This window comes from Perognathus longimembris, chromosome 8 (genome assembly GCF_023159225.1).
Source record: "Perognathus longimembris pacificus isolate PPM17 chromosome 8, ASM2315922v1, whole genome shotgun sequence".
Taxonomy (NCBI): domain Eukaryota; kingdom Metazoa; phylum Chordata; class Mammalia; order Rodentia; family Heteromyidae; genus Perognathus; species Perognathus longimembris.
The window spans coordinates 13,753,436-13,772,980 of NC_063168.1; the positions used below are offsets into that span (position 1 = coordinate 13,753,436).

Consider the following 19,545-nt stretch of genomic DNA (forward strand, 5'->3'; position numbering starts at 1 on the left):
AAGCCCCGCCCCCGCGGCGGAAATCCCACCCCCTCCGCGCCGCCAACGCCGCGCGCTGCGGCGCTCGGCCCCGCCAGCCCTCCCGGGGGCGGAAGTCGGGATCTGGGACCGGAAGCCGGGGTGCGGGGCCGGAAGAGGTGCGAGCCGCAGCGGGCTTCCGGGGGGAAGCTGCCGTTTGGGCAGTTGAGGCAGCTGTGGTTCTGCGCCAGGATTTCCCATGGAGGCGGCGCCGGATCCCGGGCCCGGGCTCTGTTGCAAACCTGGCGGGCGGCTGGACATGAACCACGGCTTCGTGCACCATATCCGACGGAACCAGATCGCTCGGTACCGTCCCGCCCTGCTCTCGTCACCCCTGGCCCGGGCTGGCCCGGTGCAGCAGTCCCTGACCCCCGCCCGGCTCCCCGCAGGGACGACTACGACAAGAAGGTGAAACAGGCGGCCAAGGAGAAGGCGAGGAGGCGGCACACACCTGCGCCGACCCGGCCTCGCAAACCCGACCTCCAGGTGTACCTGCCGCGACACCGAGGTGAGACGCCGTCCGGCCTGCAGCCCCTCCTGCGGCACCCTCCCCTCTCTAGGGAGAGCCCCGCTTCCCAGCCCAGCGCTCAGCGCCCCTCGAACCCCCCCTTGGAGCGTCCACCTCAGCGCACCTCAATTCCCCACCCCCACCCCACTAGTTAAGCATCTCTATTGTAGAGGGTACCGGGAACCGACAAGGAAGCGTTTGCCGGTTACAGAGAGCCTCACAAACAAGCAAGCAAGCAAGTCATATAGAGTCAATCCACAAAAATAGTCTTCTCCACAGCTTCTCTGCGACCTAGAAATCACAGTAACTAATTTGTGAAGCTAAGTTTGTCAACTGTAGCTTGCAATGCTTTTAGATTTTGCATATATTGCGTCTACACTACCTTGTATGTGGAGAACTGTTACTATTTCTGTTTTCACCATCAGGCAGCAGACACAGGTTAAATAATATGCCCAAGATCTCAGCTCTAGTAAATGACAGAGCTTGGGTTTGAACCCAGACAGAGATCATTCATCCTTCTACTAGCTTCCAGTCCTGTATACTGGAGCACACCTGTCAGGTACCTACTTTGTGACAGGAATATGTTGGTCCTAGAGCAGGGATCCAAAGGGAAGTGAAATTACTGATTATCAGTATACACACACACACACACACACACACACACAGCCCTGTCTGGAGATTGGGGCTTCTTTATAGTAAATTTTCCTGAATCATCTCAGTGGACAGAGGTGACAAGAACAAGAGTTTCAACAGCATCCCCCTCTTCCCTCTCACTCTGGTTCATCCTTCCAGATGCCTCTAACCATCCAGTCAACCCAGACTGTGAAGAGTCCGGTGATAGCAGCAGTAGTGGCAGCTCCGAGCTGGAGCCTCCTGGCCGTCAGCTCTTCTGCTTAGAATATGAGGCGGACAGTGGAGAGGTCACATCAGTTATCGTATATCAGGTATGCCTCCTAAATAAAGCTGCAACCTGAAGGTGTTGGGTCATAGTAGAAATCACTGCCAGGCCCTGAACCATCATTTATCTCAGAGCCAGTGGGAAGCTTCTGGTCCACATGGGAACAGAGGACTTCTGGGTGATGCTTTCCAGACGGCTCTCCCCAGTCATTGTCACAGTAATTGTCAGTAGGGGGAACAGGGAAGATTTATGGTCCCCTGTTGAGAATCATCTCAGTGGACACCTGAGAAATGCAGGTGTTATCAGGAAGCTTCGAGCCAAATGGAGTTGTATAGATACAGGACAGGCCATCCTTCTGGAAGAGACCAGGTCCTGAGCTTCCTGACTCTTCTTTCACGTAGGATGATGACCCAGGAAGGGTGAGTGAGGAGGTGTCAGCACATACACCTCTGGATGCACCTATGCAAGAAGCCCTCAAGTTGCGTATCCAGGAGGAGATTGCAAAGCGTCAGAGTCAACAGTAACCAGGTTGAAGGCATTCTCTCCAGACTGGATTCACTGCACTTGGAAGAATTCTGCCCAGGGAACTCATTCCTAGTTTGGAGGTACCAGAGCCAGTCTATCTGATCTTGAGACCCTCTAGAACTGCTACATCCACTAGGGTGTTGCAGGACAATATATGGTCTACCTCTGGCTGCTATTCTTTCTTATATATTGGCCATGTGCCCAGCCTATTTTTCTGGAATGTTTTTTAAAATTTTGTTTTGCTGATTTGGTTCTGAAAGCAAAACTTCAGAGAGAACCAGGGTTTATGAAACCTTTTGCCAACATGGTGCTGATCACTGAGGTCATCTAGTCATTCCATGAGCCACTTTCCATTCAGCCGCTAGAGCCATATTTGTTATTTTAAGGGTCTTTCATGGCTTGGTTTGGTTTGGTTTTCAGTAGTTTCTTTGTTCTTCCCCTCTTTTTTGTCTCAGGTAAAATCCATCAGTTCACCCCACACCTCTGCTCAGGACTTAGGGTGTGGGGAAGCTCTGCTTTTCTAACAAGTTCTCCAGGTAATTCTGATATTAATAAAATGGGAGAACTTTGTTTTTGAGGCCTACTTGGAAGCATGTCTCCTTCCCCTTCCATGGCTTTTCCAGGTTGCTCTTGCTTCACTGCTTTGTAAGTTCCTAGATAGAAGACCTCAGAAGAAAAGGCTGGAACTAAACAATGGCACCACAACTTGCTTTAGCTGAAGAATTACAGAATTACAGCTTTTGATTTCAGTCCCTATCTGTGAACAGGCTATCATCTGCTCAGACTAAAGGAGACTTGTGGAAACAAGCTTGACCATGACTTTCCAATAGTTACTTCATAGTTGAACATGCATACTAAGGGAAACTCACCACTAGCAATAATTGGTCTTTTGAAGCTCTAGTTATTCTCTCCCTCTCCCATCTCTCTCTCCTTCTCTCTCCCTTCTCTTTTTCTTCCCTCTCCTAATGAATATCTTCTCCTCCATCCCTTACTTTCTTTTCTCCTGTCTCCCAAGAGTGAATAACTCTGATCCTTAAAGTAAAAATCCTCAGGAAAACTCAGCCATGGGGACACACATCTGTAATTCCAGCACTCAGGAGGTGGAAATAGGAAGATCATAAATTCAAAGCCAGCCTGAGGTACATCTTCTTCCCCCCCTCCCGCCCCCCCCCCAAAAGAAGATGAGCAGTAGTACTGCTCGCATCTCGAGAACGGTTTTTCCTTAATACAGGGTTAGGCTAAGGTCTGAAGTCCACATGACATCCTATGCACCAGAGTTTCAGTGTACTTTAGTTTTCCAGCAAATGGTCTTGACCTTAATGACTTGAAGTGTGAGATCTAAGCCTGCAAGCACTAAGGCTTACTGAATGCAAGGCCTCTGCTCCAAGAGCTTCTGTGCATGAGTGTCTCAAGATCAGTCTGGCTGTTTCATCTCAGCAGGTTTTGTCTTAAAAAGCACCTTTTAGAGTTTTATTGGTTTGTGTCTTTGATCCCTGATACACACAAACACAAAAAGGGTCAAGGCAGCTGCTTCAGCTATTCTGTTAAAACATTAAACACTATTAGATTTTGCCAGAGGAATGCTAGGGTGACGAGTGTGGTCATAAGCTAAAGGGGCCTAGTGATGAAGAAGCCAAGGACCAGAAGTGCACCAGACCCACATCACTGGCCCGGGGTTAAGTGCCTTATACTTGGCAGTCCTGGCCTCCATTCTGCTTTCAAGGAGAAAGTCTTTGCCCTCTACTTATGTAACTATGTAAGAAGTGCCTTTGGACTTACACTGTAAACTATCCTCCTGAATCAAGGAGGCCCTGCCAAACTCCACCCCCCTCTTCCTGCAGGTCAGAGGACCAGTCATTTTAATCCTCTAGCTCTTCAGCTGATTTTACCACTTGAAATATAGGATTTCCTTCTTTGGTGTCTCAGCCTGGAAATACTTTTTTGAGTCTATCTTCTCAGAGCTGGATCACATATTTCCTGATTTCATTATAGAACCTAGAAAGAAAACCTGAAGCGTTGGAGGACACCTAAAGTTTCAGCCTTAAAGGCAGCAATTAGTTTGAACCTATTGTGTCTTTTTATGTGTTTGCTCACACACATAAGACCTCAGGTAGGAAACTAATGGAAAATCCTTATTATTAAAACATTTTTTCTTTTAAAAAAAAACACATTTTTTCTTGAGGCACTTTATCAAGTGCCTATAAAATATTAAAAAAAAAATTCTGCCCAAGAAAGTACTCTTTAGTTCTTAGCTAGTTTATTCAATATGAGTAAATAAAGCAGTAGTCCTTATGCTTAAGATAGGCCTGTTGGAGCTGATGCTTCTGTCTCCAGATGTGTCTGAAATGCCTCTCGCTTAGCAGCCCAGCCTCATTGCTTACTGCCTCTCCTCATCTGAGATTCAAGATGGTATTTTACAGCTTCCCAGACTTGCCACCAGACATCTCTCACCTGTTTAAAAAAAAAAAAAAAAAGCAGTGCTTTTCCATCAAGGAACACATCTAAAGCATTTCTTACAGTTCCCAAGATGTCCCAGAAGACTGCCCTGTGCTATATGGTATAGTGGCAGCCATGTTGGAACAGATGGAACTTCCAAACCAGGTGGCTTCAGAATCAAGACCCATTTGACCAGCTATGTTTCTGGCTATCTTAAAAAGAAAAGGGCAAATTCCGAGTCCATAATAATGGCGTATTTAATGACTCAAGTCGAAGCATAGATTTTAAGGCTTTATGTTTCCTGGGCCGCAGTGGATTATGTTACTGATAAAAGGAAGCTAATGTGGAGGCCCTGGGCTATGCGAGAATAAAACCCTAAAGCTTGAGTCGCGGACAGCTGGGATGCTTAGAAGTCTTTGAAGGAGAAAGACTACAAAGCTGTAAGTACTGAGAAAGTAGGGGCCTCTGCAGCCCAGCCAGTTGGCCCAGTCCAGTGGAAGGGATATCCTATCTCCCTGGTCCTCTGAGGAGCACTACCAATTACACATGAGTTAGGAGGAAGCTCTATGGGGTGGTGAACATCCTGTTGTGCATTTGGGAGGATCCATGTATGGCATAATGTGTGTTCCCAGGGGGTGCAAATATAAATGAGGTATTTGCATGTAGAAAAAAGAATGACACATGACTACCACCTAGTCTTTAGGAAAACTACCTTGAATTCAATTTGAGACATTTAACGACCCTGAATGCTTGCCCTGTCCTTGAAAGATATGGTAAAGAAGCCATAGGTGTCCACCTCATAGTTCCCTAGGATTGGTGTGAAAGCCCTAGTAAATGACTGCTCTGCCTTCCCCAGAGCCAACACAAGAGGCTGCGTGCACTGGCTGTGCCATGGTGCTAAATGTACAAAAGCCATATGTTCTTTATTCTCGTTTCCAATGTTTGTATGTGTGGATGAATAAAATGAAGTGTGCAGATTATTTGAAAATCATAGGAGGAAGTTACTTTTTTAGTACAATATTTTTTTAATCAATAAACGCTTTTTACAGCCCTGTTTTTGTCAAGAGTTGTGAAATCACTTGTGTACATGGGGAAGTAGGATTAAATGTTTGACCTAAAGTCTTTCCACAACAGAATCAACACTGGAAATCTCATCTCTTGCTGCGCTCAACTATTTTAAGAGCTGTCCTGGTTGGAACATAACAGCTAGACTCAGATTTAGGAGGGAGTTTTGTGTTTGTGCTGGTCCTGGGGCTTAAACTCAATGCTTGGGTGCTGTCTCTGAGCTTTTGGCTCAGGTTAGTGCTCTACCACTTGAGCCACAGCTCCACTTTTTTAAGGAGATAAGAATCTCATGGGGGGCTGGGAATATGGCCTATTGGTAAAGTGTTCGCCTCATATACATGAAGCCCTGGGTTCAGTTCCTCAGCACCACATATATAGATAAAGCTGGAAGTGGCACTGCAGCTCAAGTGGTAGAGTGCTAGCCTTGAGCAAAGAGAAGCCAGGGACAGTGCTCAGGCCCGGAGTTCAAGCCCCAGGACTGGCAAAAAACAAAACAAAAAGAATCTCATGGACTTCTCTGCTTTGGCTGGCTTCAAACTACAATCCTCAGATCTTAGTCTTCTTTTGAGTAGCTAGGAATATAGGTGTGTGCTACTGACCCAGCCTAGAAGGGATAAAGATATCTGCACCTACTTATCTGTTGTTCCTCCCATCAAGGACCCATAAAGAGTTGAGGCTTTCTGCCATTGGAATCTCTATTTTGGAGTAATTCTATTTTAGTAGCTGTTCAGATTGTCATTTTAAGCCTGAAAGTGCTTCCAGTTCTTAGGTACTAATAGCTTAGCCTAGATCCCACATTATATTAGAATAGCCGCTTGAACCTACTTGAGAAACCCTTTTGGAATTCCCCTGGTGACCAGACATGATACAAACCCAGCTAGGTAGAATATAATTAGTTGATTAAAAGTCATAAAGCTAGCGGGTGTGGTAGCACATGTCTGTTACACCAGCACTCCAGAGATGGAGGCAGGAACATTGAGTTTGTTGGTCTGGGCTATCCTGCTTTAAAAAAAAAAAAAAAGATAAAAAAGTACTTGTTCAAGTGGGAATGAAGCTTAAGATAGTAACTGTTTGACTTAGAAGAGAGCACCTTTTGTCCCTAGGTTGAGTGGATTGTCTGGATTTTTTACCCTGGTCTGTTTAGTCCAGTATTCTTGTACAGTGACCAGTACTGCCATATTTCTTGACCCTATATTAACTAATTAGTGGGAAAATGGCTCTCCTCCAACAGTTTTCCTGTGCTACTTAAACTTTCTGCCCCTTGGAGGAGGTTTCTCCATTACAGTTTCTTCCGTTCTGTTTGTCTACAGTCCAGGGCCATTTCAACCCATAGTGTTTGCCCCACCATTGTGGCCATCTCCCAGTCCTAACTGCCTAGGACTGTGTGTCCTAGGGAAAGGATATGCCTAGGCCCCCTGAGTCTCAGACTCCAATAGATGGTGGGCAGAGCCAGATACACATTTAGTCTGTGAAAGGAAGTATTCCTGCCTTCTCGACCATGAGAAGAATTTCCAGGCATGTACTCTTGGCCTATAAATTTTGATAAAGCTAATGGAAAGCATGCTTTCCTTTCCCCAGATGTCTCTGGGTCTCTGGCCTTCCCCTCCCTGCTTACCAACACCTGGCCACGTTACCTACTCTACACCCGCGCCAAGTGCTTTAGAAGGACGATTTGGCCCCTGCCGCCTTATGTCAAGTGTTGGTCAGCCACGTCTTGGACACGGTGACTTCTGGCCAGTACTCTGTGTTCTTGTATGTCCGAAAATAAAAAAGCATGATGAAAGCAGCCCTCCGGTGTGCTGAGCCCAGGGGAGCATAAGCCAAACCCGGAGTGCTTGCATCTTTTCCTTAAGGATCAGCCAAAGGCGTTTCATGCTTGCTTCTGTGCAGAGCTGCCTCTCGCGTGGGGCAGGCGGACACGGAGCTCCACACATGGGGAGCTTCCCCAAGTCCCGGTGGCCAGTGCTGCGCGCAGGCACGGGAGGCCGCCGGGTCCTCGCGCTCGGCGGCGGCCGGCCGGCCTGGGCCCCCCGCTCTCCGGGCTCGGGGACGGCCGGCGGGACAGTCCTCTCGGGGTCTACGTGTCAGAGGTCCCCAGGCCGCAGTCCTCGGCGCCAGGGTCCCCCGAAGCCGGAGCGCCGCCCCCCTGGCCTCGGTGACGCGGGCGCGGGGGCTCGGGAGTTGTAGTCTCGGGCGGGGCTTGGGCGCCGGGGCTGGGGCTCTGCGGACTCCACGTCCCGGCGGGCGGCGCGGCGCGGCCAGGGGCCGCCGGGGGCGGGGCCGCTCGGCCCTTTAAACCTTTCAGGGCTGCTCCGAGGGCCGCAGCCAGAGACCACGCCACGAGGGGGCCGAGCAGGGCGCGGCGGCGGCGGCGGGCGCTCTGGGGAGGTGCGTACGGGCTCCTCGCTTTCCCCGGGGCTCCAGGGATCGCCCGGGGAGGCCCGGGGCCTCGGGTCCTGGGGGAGGAGGGTGGTGTCACCAGCTGCGGGCTCCTGCCCAGGCCAGGGTCCCCGCGCCCACGCAAGCGAGGGCCAGGTCGGATTTCCCGCGAGAACCCTCCCCTTGGCCGGGGCGTGTGGTCAGGTGGTTTGCCCACTCGCCAACGCCGGGCTGCCATTCAGCCGCCCAGGCTTTCCTTGGGGTGGACACCTTGATTGTCCTGGCCCCAGCCTTTCCTGGGGCAAGGGAGGTGGCTCCCTTTCCAGATGTTGTAGCCTGCCCGAGCCTCTCCCAGCACGGTGGCAGATACCTGGGTGGCCGCGGAGGCCACAAATGGATGCCAAAGCGTGCCCACAGCCCAGAGTGGGCTCACCCCAAAGTTTGGACGCCCACAAGCCCAAGGGGAGGTCTGGATGAGGAGTTGACCATCTTCCCCTCCCCCTGCCTTGGACAGTTACCAGCCCCTGGACCTTGATCTCTCCCTACCAGGCCAGAGCAGCTGATGGTTGAGGCGAAAACGCTCTCAAGGTAGCTGGGCCGGCCCCCTCTTTCCCACCTACCTGTTGTCCTCCCCCTACACCACCACCCTGGCTCCCCTCCCTCATGACCGCCTGGATCCTCCTTCCTGTCAGCCTGTCAGCATTCTCCATTACTGGCATATGGACCGTGTGAGTAAAACGGGTGAGGCTGGGAGGGCCAACAGGAGCTTGATGGCACACACAAAGCCCCTTGTCCTGTCGTAGGCTCCAGGGTGGTACCCATGGTCACTCTGGCTGTCTCCAAAGCCTGGCCTGGTGCCTGGGCACACAGCCCCTTGGGACAAGCTGGCACCACTGCTGTTCAGTAGGACTGTCCTGACAGACATTTCTAGCTAGGGCATCTTGCAAGAGGGCCTCTAGGTGGGGGCTGCTGCATCCTATGGCATCACAACTGACCTTCCCCTGTCCCGAACTTGAGTCTCCAACCAGGACAGTGAGACAGAATGAGGCCAGAAATTCAAGTAGAGTCAGTAGGGAGTGCTGGCCCAGGAGGGACATGGAGGCAGGGTGACAGTTGTGCTCCTGCAGGTATGCCATGGCCGTGATGAACCGCCACGTGTGCCCTGTGGAGAACTGGTATGGAGCACTCTGCACATAGCCTGTCTAAAGCTCCCTTCATCTCTATCCCCTCTGGGGCCCTCAGCTACAACAAGCCAGATGAAAGTCGGGGCCTCACTGCTGTTCTCTGACACTGGTCCTCAGGCATGGCTTCCTGCCCATCTACCCTCTTCCTACCATGCTGTCACCCATTTGTCTTCTGTTTCAGGCAGGCCCTGGGGAGTGGGCTCTTACGCCCAGCTGGGGAGGTCTGGGAGAGGGTCCTCTTTGAGACCTGGGAGCATCCCTTGTCCCTAGTCTACTCTGTGTCCTGCCTGCCAGGTCCTACAACGAATCCTGCTCTCCTGACCCTGCTGAGCAAGGGGGTCCCAAAACCTGTTGCACCCTGGATGATGTCCCCCTAATCAGGTAGGTCTTGGAAACTGGGCAGGTGGGGGAGATACCCTCCCCCACCTCCTCACCCTCTCCTAGCACCTGTCCTCCTAGAGTTCCAGGAGAGGGGGGGAGGGTGGAACAACTATCCTTAGATCTCGGGAATAATCATTATATTAACAGCCCTTTACTAGTAAAACTATTTACCAGTTACTAGGAACTGAGCACTCTGCTGAAAGCTTTGTGTAGTGTGTGCGTGTGTGCGTGTGTATATGTATACACTCACACACCTATTCTGGGCTGGAACTCAGAGCCTGGGAGCTGTCACCGAGCTTTTGTGCTCAGTTAGTGCTCTGCCACTTGGCTTTTTAATGGTGAATTAGAGATCAGAATCTCATGGACTTTCCTGTCCCAGCTGGCTTCTAACTATGATCCTCGGATCTCGGCCTCCTGAGCAGCTAGGATTAAAGGCATGAACAACCAATGCCAGGCTTGTGTAGTGTCTTTTAATCCTCCTAGCAGGGAAGCTGCTTTTGTTACCACCATTTTATGAGTGAAGAAACTGAGGCTCAGAGTTAGTCATCCACTGAGGCTCAGAGTTAGTCATCCACAGCTAGTAAGTGGAAGCACCTGGATTTAAGCTCAAGCTCTCTCTGATTGTCCAACCCAAGTTCTAGTTTGAAGAAATCAGACAGACTGCAAACTTCAAAGGCTCTGGGGTCTTGGAAGCTCTCCAAGGCAGCCCCTTATCTGTCCCACACATTAAGCTCTGTTGAGCCACCCAGGTGGCTCAGCCTGGAGCCTGTTGTTCACAAAGGACCCTGTCCCTTCTCATAAATTAGTAGCTTGCCTGCTAAGGAACAGGCACAGATTGAGCAGGGGTCAGAATGGGGGCCCACTGATCCGCCTGCCTCTCACTCTGTCCTCACCCCTCCCCTCAGCAAGTGTGGCACGTACCCCCCTGAGAGCTGCCTCTTTAGCCTCATTGGAAACCTGGGTGCTTTCATGGGTGAGTTATACCTTCATGCCTCTCACAGGCCAGCCCATCCCCCGGCTCTCCCACCTCCCCATAAAAGCCCAGATCCTCTTGTTCCGCCAAGCCCTTCTACACCAACGACTTAAGACACGAAGGGCAACTTCTCCAACCCCTTCCTTGAAGGCCAGATGCTAACTCCAACACAGCCAGCATTAAGCCTTGAGGAAACCCAATTTACCACCCATTTGTCCCTTCCTCTTCTGGTCCTCAGAGGAGTCAGGAGAGCCTGCAGGAAGCTGGGAGGCTGAACTGGGGTGAGCTGGGCAGAAGAGTTTGGAGGAAGGCCCAGGGCTGACCCCAGCGTGCTCTCCTTCCTCAGTGGCCCTGATCTGCCTCCTTCGGTATGGGCAGCTTCTGGAGCAGAGCCGGCACTCCTGGGTGAACACCACAGCGCTCATCACAGGCTGTACCAACGCTGCAGGCCTTGTGGTGGTCGGCAACTTTCAGGTGCTCCTAACCTGCCCTATCACCCCTGGAACTTCCTTTAGAAGGGCCTAGCTGCCTGAAGGGGCAGCACCTCAAGGTTGCGGGGGGCGGGGGGTGGTCAGGAGGAACTGGGAGGCAAAGGAGATGGAGAGAAAGAAGATGGGAGGGATGAATGGAACCACTTCACAGATTAGCTCCTCTGTCTGGGCCAGGTGGACCACGCCAAGTCTCTGCACTACATTGGAGCTGGAGTAGCTTTCCCAGCAGGACTGCTCTTTGTCTGCCTACACTGTGCTCTTTCCTACCATGGGGCCACTACCCCCCTGGACCTGGCAATGGCCTACCTTCGGATTGTGCTGGCTGTCATCGCCTTCATCACTCTGGTCCTTAGTATCCTTCTGGGACAGGGCAACCAGGAGCTCATCCTCTAGCTCAGCCCTTCTCCCACCCCAAATGGGAGGGTGGGAGCCAGATGGCAGCAAACACTGACCCTGCGGTCTTCTTCCTGTGGGGAGGTCTGATCCTTTGCCCCAGCCTGGTTAAATGCCTGGGACTGCAGAGTGGTTGCTGCCAGGTTCTCACACATCAGAATGTTTCCTTAGCCCCACTCCAGGTGGTGTCTTCTTTGTCCATGAAAGTTCTCAGCTACAGCACGGGGCGGCCCTGTGCGAATGGGTGTTTGTTATCGATATCCTCATTTTCTATGGCACCTTCAGCTATGAGTTTGGGGCCGTCTCTTCAGACACACTGGTGGCTGCGTTGCAGCCAGCCTCTGGCCGGGCCTGCAAGTCCTCGGGAAGCAGCAGCACCTCCACACACCTCAACTGCGCCCCGGAGAGCATCGCCATGATCTGAGGTCTGGAGGGTGGCTGGCCCAGCCTCCACAACACCCAACCCTTTCTCTTCTTTGCATTTATTTTGTACCAAAAACAACTTTTCGGAAAGTATTCTGTTGGGATTTGGGCTTCCTCACTCGTGAAGAAGTGGCCATCCCACCACCTGTGCCATAAGAGGAGCAGGCCCTGCCAAGCTGCCTGGGATGCACATCCTGCTCCCCGACACCACAGTATTGTGCTTAAAGGTCACCTGCCCTCACCTGCCCAGCCAGCCCTTCAGGTGCCTTCTACTCCCAGTGCCAGAGCCAGACCACTGGGGTTTCCTGCTGCAGGAGTTGGGGGCTGGGAACCCCAGGGGGAAATACAAGTCTGGGTAGTGGGGGGAGCATGCCTTAGCCTAGGAGAAGGCCCAATTGAGCTGCACTGGGATTCTTCACTCTGCCCCTCACTTCCTGTAGGGCAAATAACACAACAGAACACGTGGGTATTTTAGTACTTTTTTTATATCTATTAAAAGAATTCTAATTTGCATGTTTGTAGTCTGTTCTAGAGACTCAGGGAGGGCTTGATGGAAAACAGATTTTCCTAAGCAAGGAATGACAGGAAGCCTCTGCCTCCAGGGAGAGCCCTGAGTGTCACCTGCTCTTTAAGAACAGGGCTTCCAGAAACAAAGGATGCCAGGTGCCATCCAAATATTCCGCACAGGCTTAAACTCTAAGCAGTCTAAAGACCTGTCCTGACCTGATAATCTCACTTCCTTCCCCTACTCAAAGTCTGGTTTGAACTTTGATTCCTTAGTAACAGGGGTTAGGTACAGAGAACAACTTTGAAACGTTAAAAGCAATTTTCTCTCTGAAGCCAATGAAAACTCTCAGGATCCCAAGGTTAACTAAAGGTCCCAAGGTTAACTAGAAATTGCTTGTGGGGGAGGGGAGAGCAGATGAGTTGCAAGTTAATCAATTTTAAAGAGCTATAGGATGCTAGGCCCTGACACTGTTTGCCTTCTAGTCATGAACACAGGCTCAAGCACTAGCTAATATAGAGTCCTGACAGATTCTTGCACAGGGAAATGCAGCTGAATCTCTCTTTTGTCCAAGATTGGGACTTGAAAGCCTTCTGCTCATTGGCTAGCACTCTACCAAATGAGCCATACCTCCAACCCCAAGCCTCGTATTTCTTACAGGTTTGTTGTTGTTTTTCCAGTGCTGGGACTTGAACTCAGGGCCTGGGCACTGTCCCTGAGCTTCTTTTGCTCGAGACTAGCACTCTACCACTTGAGCCACAGTGCTACTTCTGGCTTTTTTTGTTTACGTGGTACTGAGGAATTGAACCCAGGGCTTCATGCATGCTAGGCAAGCACTCTACCACTAAGCCACATTCCCAGCTCTCTCTTACAGTTTTATACCAACTTGCCCATAGCAGGAGGGACCTGGTGGTAGATCTAGAGCCCCTCTCCAAGCCTGTGAGCAATGCAACTGCAGGGTGCATAAAGAAACCTTTAATGAGAATTAAGGTGCAGGAGGAAGTTGTTTAAAGGGCAGGCGCTCAGCCCTAGCTGTCTCACGTGTACATGGCCCCATGGAGGTTCTCTAGTCGGTGCTGCTGCTGCTGCTTTCGAGCCTAGAAGAAAGAGAATACTGGTCAAGGCCAAGCCTGAAGTTCCACAGGTAAGGACATAGGGCAACTGTCATGAAGTTGATTCTCACAGTTTGGGGGCCCCCTAGTATCTGCATTGCTGATATCCAGCACCACCTAAGTCACTAGAAGAGTGGCCAAAGACAGGGAGGCTGGAGCCTACCCAAGTTTGCTGAGGTAGGGGAATGAGTACAGTGGGGAAAGGGTATGAGGGGGCCCACATGACCCCCTCCACTCAACCAGCAGCCATTACCTTATCTCGTCTGTGCTCCTCATAAGTGTCATCATCAGTAGGCAGCTCATGGCGGCACAGCGGACAGGAATTTGTCTGGAAAAAGTAATGCTGTGTTCTAGCCCAGGTCTGGTTTTCTGAAGCCAATAACCTCCCTGCTCTCAAGTCCCATCAGTACCCCTGCCCTTCTTTGATTCCCCAACAATGTATAACCAGAAAGAAGCTTGACAACTGGGTCCAGGGCAGGGTGAGAGCTGGAAGAAGGAAGTGGTACCTTGCTTAGCCAGGGAAGAATGCAGCTGGAGTGGAAGAGGTGATGGCAAGGCATCTCAACAACAGTCTCCTCCTCCTCAAATTCCAAAAGACACACCGGGCACTTGAGCTCTTGAGGAGGAAGTGTAATCAGGAGAGCTGCAGGAGGCCCCACCCCCAGCTCCCACACCTAACCACAGTGGGTGTGGTTTGAGGGAGGAGGCAAGTCCAGCAGACCAGGCCGCAAAGAGCAGAGGAATTAAAAGTGCCCTCACCAGCCTGAGAGCTGTTGATGACTGTCCTGGGGAGGTTCTCCACCACAGCCTTGGCAGCTGGTGGAGGCAAGTGGTGGTCCCAATCTACCACCAATCCCAAATCTCCAAAGTCCAGCCTATTGAAAAGTGACCTGAGAAGGAGAATGATAAATCAGAACCAAGGAAATCTAGTTCTTTCTCTTGGCCCTGTCATCTACCCCGCATTAAGCAGTAAGTACTCCCAGACAGTAATAGCACTATCCTTCATAGACGCTCACTAGATGGAAAGCTCCATGGAAAATCGTTTACAGCTGCTACCAGAAAAACCCCAGTATGTAACGTGCTGATTCCCATTTTACAAATGAGGCAACAGGTTTTAGGAAAGCCACGCGGAAGTGACCACGTAGAGGAAGACTGCAAGTCCACGGTGGGCTTCTTTGTGCTGTTGCTAGCAAACGGACTCAAAGGACACAACCCCTCCCTGCCACCCCCTTCCCGCCCACCTTCTGGGATGCTCCCACGGCACGGTGCCCTGCATCCCCCACTCTTAGCCCTCCCCTACTCAGTCCATCTCACAGCCCCCATTGTCTAGCCCTGCCGAAGGACGGCCCAAATTATCCATGCCCACCGACCCCCACGAACTCGCTGCTGGGACCAACGAACACATCCTTCCCAGAAACTGCAGCCCTAGGCAATCCGCCTTGCCCCCCAACCTCAGCCCGGAAACCTGATTATTGTGGAACGCAAGCCCGAGCCTTGCGCGCCCACCTTGCCAGCTCCAACAACATGTTGGTTCGGGACTCCGGCTGAGGGTCCACGGGCTCGCAGTCATGTTCATCGAAATAGGACGCCATGGCTACCAAGCAGCCTGACACAGCCCTCGGAACCGGCTGAATTGCGACCCTGCGGAACTGACCAATAAACTAGCGAGTTGAGAGCGGACGGCCAATCACAGCGCCGGAGGGGCGGGCTAGCGGCTCGCTGACGGATTCGCAAAGCGGAAGTGCAGACTCCGCCGCCTCTCCCTGGCCGGGGAAGGTCAGCTGACCCTAAGGCCAACGCCAATGGAATCCGAGGAAGAATAAAAATTGCCGGGAATTTCTGCCGTGGTCGCGTCGTCGATGCCCAGAAAATCCTCTTGCTTGGGCAGTACGAGTCCTCCGTGTGCCCCGAGGCTCGGAGGGCCTCGGCAGCGCAAGTGCTGGACGCCTGTCAGAGACTAGGAGACTCTGACCCAAGGGAGCAGCCTTCTACCGGCCAGAAATCGGATGCTTTACGCGGCTCCGTGATCTCTGTCCCGCTGCCCAATGGTTGGTTCTGGGTTGGAGGCCTGGGCCAGTTGGTAGAGCGCTAGCCAACGAGCGGAAGAGTCAGGTACCGATAAGAAACAAAAAGGAAAGAAATAGCCAGCGTTGGCTCTGGAGTTTACTCCTTGATTCCTAGGGAAGGTGTGGAGGTGTTTGGTGGGGGGCGAAGGAGTCCTGGGCGTTTCTTCTGTGTTAGTCACAATAAGGAAGGTGGCAAACCTCTAAGAAGAGAAGTAAGGTCTCTGTAACCCATCCCGATGCCTCGCCTGTGCATAGGACTATGCACGTGAACTTCAGTCGGTTGCTCAGCCTTATCCCCAGCTTTCTGTGAAACTGCTGGCTAGAGCTAAATAAGTAGCTTGAAACCCTGGCACACTACATTCCCTGAGGAGAGAAGTGGGTAGCTGTAGAAAATAACATCCATGAAGAATAGATCTTTAACTTAACTACTCAGGCCGATAAACTGTGGCCTGTACAGGTCCAATGTAATTCAGTAAACCACCCCCACCCTTGGCACAGAGACTACCCCATGAGCTAGTCTTTGAGAAGGACTTGAAGGTCTAAGCCTAACACTTTGGTACAAACTTGTACCTGAGTGAAAATCATTGTCATTCTCTCCCTAGAGATGATCTTTCAGTGTTCTGAAAGTGTATTCCTTTCCTCACTCCCTATCAGAAAGAAAGGAAGGGAGTGGGGAGGGAAGGGGGTGAGACAGTCATAGCAGGTATGGAATATACCTGTAATCCCAGGACTTGACAGGTGAGGCAGGAGTATGGAAAGTGAAAAGCCAGTTGGACTACATAGTGAGACCCTGCCAAAAGAAAAGAAAAATAGTGCATGATGGGTCACATCAGTAATCTTAGCTAATTGGGAGGCTGAGATTGGGAGGATCTGGGTTCCAGGACAGCCCTGGAAACTCTATTTCAATGGAAGGAATCCTTGTCAATGTAGTTTATGAAAACAAAAAGAGCAAACCACCAGAAGCTAATGGCTCACACCTGTTTCTTAGCTATTTAGGAGACTGAGACCTGGAGGATCAAGGTTTGAAACCAGCCCAGAAAGAAGAAATCTGAGAAAGTCCACCTCTGATTAATTGCACACCAGATGTGTGTTCAAGAAAGAAAGCAAGAGCACAAGGCCCTGAGCTCATGCCCTCATGTTATCACACACATACACACACACACACATACACACACTCCAGCAAAAAAGGAAGGAAAAGAAAAGCACTCATGCTTGATATTTAACTGATGTACAGTGAGGTATGGCCATGGCATGTGCTCTACTGTTAATTCTCATGTGAAATAGGGTAAACAAGTACACTATGATTTATATTGATGGATATTTTACATGCATTGTCAGTAGTCTTCATGATCTCATGTGTGTTTATGAGGTTTGGACCCAGAGCCTTACATTCATGTAAGCGTTTGCTCTACCGTTGAACTATACCTCCACCCTTTCTTTTGCCCACCTCCTGGGGCTTGGGCGCTGTCCCTGGCCTTTTTTTTTTTTTTTTTTTTTTTTTTTGCTCAAGACTAGTACTCTATCAGTTGGGCAACAGCTCTACTTCCAGTTATTTGGTGGTTAATTGGAGATAAGACTCTTATGGAAGCTGGGAATATGGCCTAGTGGCAAGAGCGCTTGCCTCGTATACCTGAAGCCCTGGGTTCGATTCCCCGGCACCACATATATAGAAAATGGCCAGAAGTGGCGCTGTGGCTCAAGTGGCAGAGTGCTAGCCTTGAGCAAAAAGAAGCCAAGGACAGTGCTCAGGCCCCGGGTCCAAAGCCCAGGACTGGCAAAAAAAAAAAGACTCTTATGGACTTTACTGCCCAGGCTGGATTAGAACAATAATCCTCAGATCTCAATCTCCTGAGTAGCTAGAATTACAGGTGTGAGCCACCAGAACCCTTTAAAAAATCTACTTTATTGTTATTATAGAGGTGATGTCCAGAGGGATTACAATTACATGAGTCAGGTAGTGAGTGCTTTTCCTTTCCTACAGTGTCTTCTGTTCCCTCATCCTCTCCCAGTCCCTCCCGTCTCCACCCACGAGCTGTAGAGTTCACTTTCATCAGTGTCCAGTGAGCTCCACTGTTGCCTTTTTCACACTTTTCCCTTAAGTTCTGTGCCCTCTCCTGTGAAGATATACACAAGAATATACCATACTTAAGGAAAAGAAGACAATCATAAAAAACTAAAAAAAATCTTTTGTGTCCATATCTTGGAGTTCTGTAAAACTATTAAATATGAAGAGGCACCAACACTGTGCCTTGTGTTGCTCTTCTAAGAGTATCCTCTTTTGGTCTCACCATGTGTGAGTATCTAGAATCTTGTACAATTTGTCATATCCCAGTGCATTTTAGATCTAACTTCTGCATATCAGAGAAAACATGCATCATCTGTCTCTTTGAGCTTGGCTTATCTCACTTAACATAATTTGTTCTAGTTCCATCCTTCAAATGACATTATTTTATTCTCCACCTCTTTTCTTTTGGTCAGTCCTGGGGCTTGAACTTAGAGCCTGGGCACTGTCCCTGAACTTTTTTTGCTCAAGGCTAGCACTCTACCATTTGAGCCACAGCACAATTCTGGCCTTTTCTGTTTATGTGGTACTGAGGAATTGAACCCAGGGCTTCATGCATGGTAGGCAAGCACTCTACCACATTCCCAGCCCCATCATAAGCCCCTCATGTCAGACAAACTTTTGCCCCTCTGATCACTCTCTACAATGTCTCAGCCTATACAAATATTATTCCCGAGACTCCATAAGTGGTTTCAGATGAGGCAAGTTAAGTGAAAACCCAGAGCCTTTTATGGTGTTGTAATGTGCAATCACAAAGGAGTTTGTCCCTCCCCAAGTGGAGTTGTGGTTCAAATGGTAGAGTGCTAGCCTTGAGCAAAAATAAAGCTCAGGGATACTACCCAGACCTTGAGCTCAAGTCAAAACCAACACACACACACAGAGGACTACTGGAGTAGTTCAAGGGGTAGAATGTTTGCTTAGCAAATGGGAAGCCCTGCATTCAAATCCTAGTACCTCCAAAAAGGAAAAAGCTATCTAAGAGATAAAGTGCCATATAATTCTCAGGGTTTATTCTTGTTTCTGTGAGTAGCCCTCTATTGAGCAAGGAAGTGCTTATTTTATACACTTCTGAATTTCCCTTATCACTCATAATTAAGTTTGAACCACAGTTAACCCCGGCAGAGGCTGCTCTGCTTCCGTAGTCTTGGTGGGGCCTTCTTTCCTTCTTCTGTCCTTGCCCAGTGATCTTCACTGTGTCCCTAAAGACACTGGAGCACTGGAAAGCCCTGAATTATTTCCTACAAGACAAACTCCTTTGTGACTCCACATTACAACACCATAAAAGGCTCTAGGTTTTCACTTCACTTTCCTCATCTGAAACCATTTATAAAGTCTCAGGAATAACATTGGTATAAGCTGAGAAATTGTGAAGTAGAGTGATCAGAGGGGCAAAAGTCTGTGTGACATGAGGGGTTCATGAAATCACCTGTGAAATCCTTTCCTCTCTCTCCTTCCATCTAGAATCCCATTGGTCCTCTGAGCATCCTCAAGATATCAAAAATGAGGCTGGACATTGATGGGTCACTTCTGTAATCCTAGCTACCCAGGAGGTTGAGATCTAAAGATCCGGGCTCGAAGCCAGCCTGGGCAGAAAAATACTTGAGACACTTATCTCCAATTAACCAGCAAAAAGCCAGAAGTACAGGTTTGGCTCAAGTGGAAAAGCACCAGCCTTGATTTTTAAAGCTAAGAGCAAGCCAGATGATGGTGGCTCACATCTGTAATCCTAACTACTCAAAGGCTGAGATCTGGGCTGGGGATATGGCCTAGTGGCAAGAGTGCTTGCCTCATATACATGAGGCCCTAGGTTCGATTCCCCAGCACCACATATACAGAAAATGGCCAGAAGTGGCGCTGTGGCTCAAGTGGCAGAGTGCTAGCCTTGAGCAAGAAGAAGCCAGGGACAGTGCTCAGGCCCTGAGTCCAAGCCCCAGGACTGGCAAAAAAAAAAAAAAAAAAAGGCTGAGATCTGAGGCTCACAGTTCAAAGCCAGCCTGGGCAGGAAAGTCTTTAAGACTCTTATCTCCAATTAGCCACCAAAAAAAAAAAAAAAACAGAAGTGGAGCTGCAACTCAAATGATAAAATGCTAGACTTTGGCACAAAAGCTCAGGGACAGTGCCCAGGC

General features: G+C 50.1%; 3 protein-coding genes across 4 annotated transcripts; 2 read left to right on the forward strand and 1 right to left on the reverse strand.

The window, feature by feature from the left end:
• Positions 1-130: 130 nt before the first annotated feature.
• Positions 131-3,072, forward strand: C8H2orf68 (chromosome 8 C2orf68 homolog). The gene is made up of 4 exons (XM_048352568.1): positions 131-324; positions 408-526; positions 1,319-1,470; positions 1,826-3,072. Exons 1-4 carry the CDS (start codon positions 218-220, stop codon positions 1,946-1,948), a joined length of 501 nt encoding a protein of 166 aa, XP_048208525.1. The 5' UTR covers positions 131-217; the 3' UTR covers positions 1,949-3,072.
• Positions 3,073-7,745: 4,673 nt separating this feature from the next.
• Tmem150a (transmembrane protein 150A) lies at positions 7,746-12,187 on the forward strand. Of its 2 annotated transcripts, XM_048352569.1 has the most exons (8): positions 7,746-7,838; positions 8,379-8,557; positions 8,957-9,004; positions 9,308-9,394; positions 10,300-10,367; positions 10,714-10,841; positions 11,033-11,210; positions 11,434-12,187. In XM_048352569.1, the coding sequence occupies exons 2-8, from the start codon at positions 8,493-8,495 to the stop codon at positions 11,673-11,675; spliced, it is 816 nt and encodes a 271-aa protein (XP_048208526.1). In that variant the 5' UTR covers positions 7,746-7,838; positions 8,379-8,492; the 3' UTR covers positions 11,676-12,187. The 2 variants fall into 2 exon arrangements, with proteins under 2 accessions (XP_048208526.1, XP_048208527.1); XM_048352570.1 differs by lacking the exons at positions 7,746-7,838; positions 8,957-9,004 and having other exon boundaries at positions 8,010-8,557.
• Positions 12,188-13,139: 952 nt separating this feature from the next.
• Positions 13,140-14,944, reverse strand: Rnf181 (ring finger protein 181). Its single transcript, XM_048352572.1, has 5 exons — positions 14,798-14,944; positions 14,051-14,181; positions 13,798-13,907; positions 13,545-13,619; positions 13,140-13,276 (listed from the first exon to the last, which is right to left on the reverse strand). The coding sequence occupies exons 1-5, from the start codon at positions 14,881-14,883 to the stop codon at positions 13,217-13,219; spliced, it is 462 nt and encodes a 153-aa protein (XP_048208529.1). The 5' UTR covers positions 14,884-14,944; the 3' UTR covers positions 13,140-13,216.
• Positions 14,945-19,545: the final 4,601 nt, after the last annotated feature.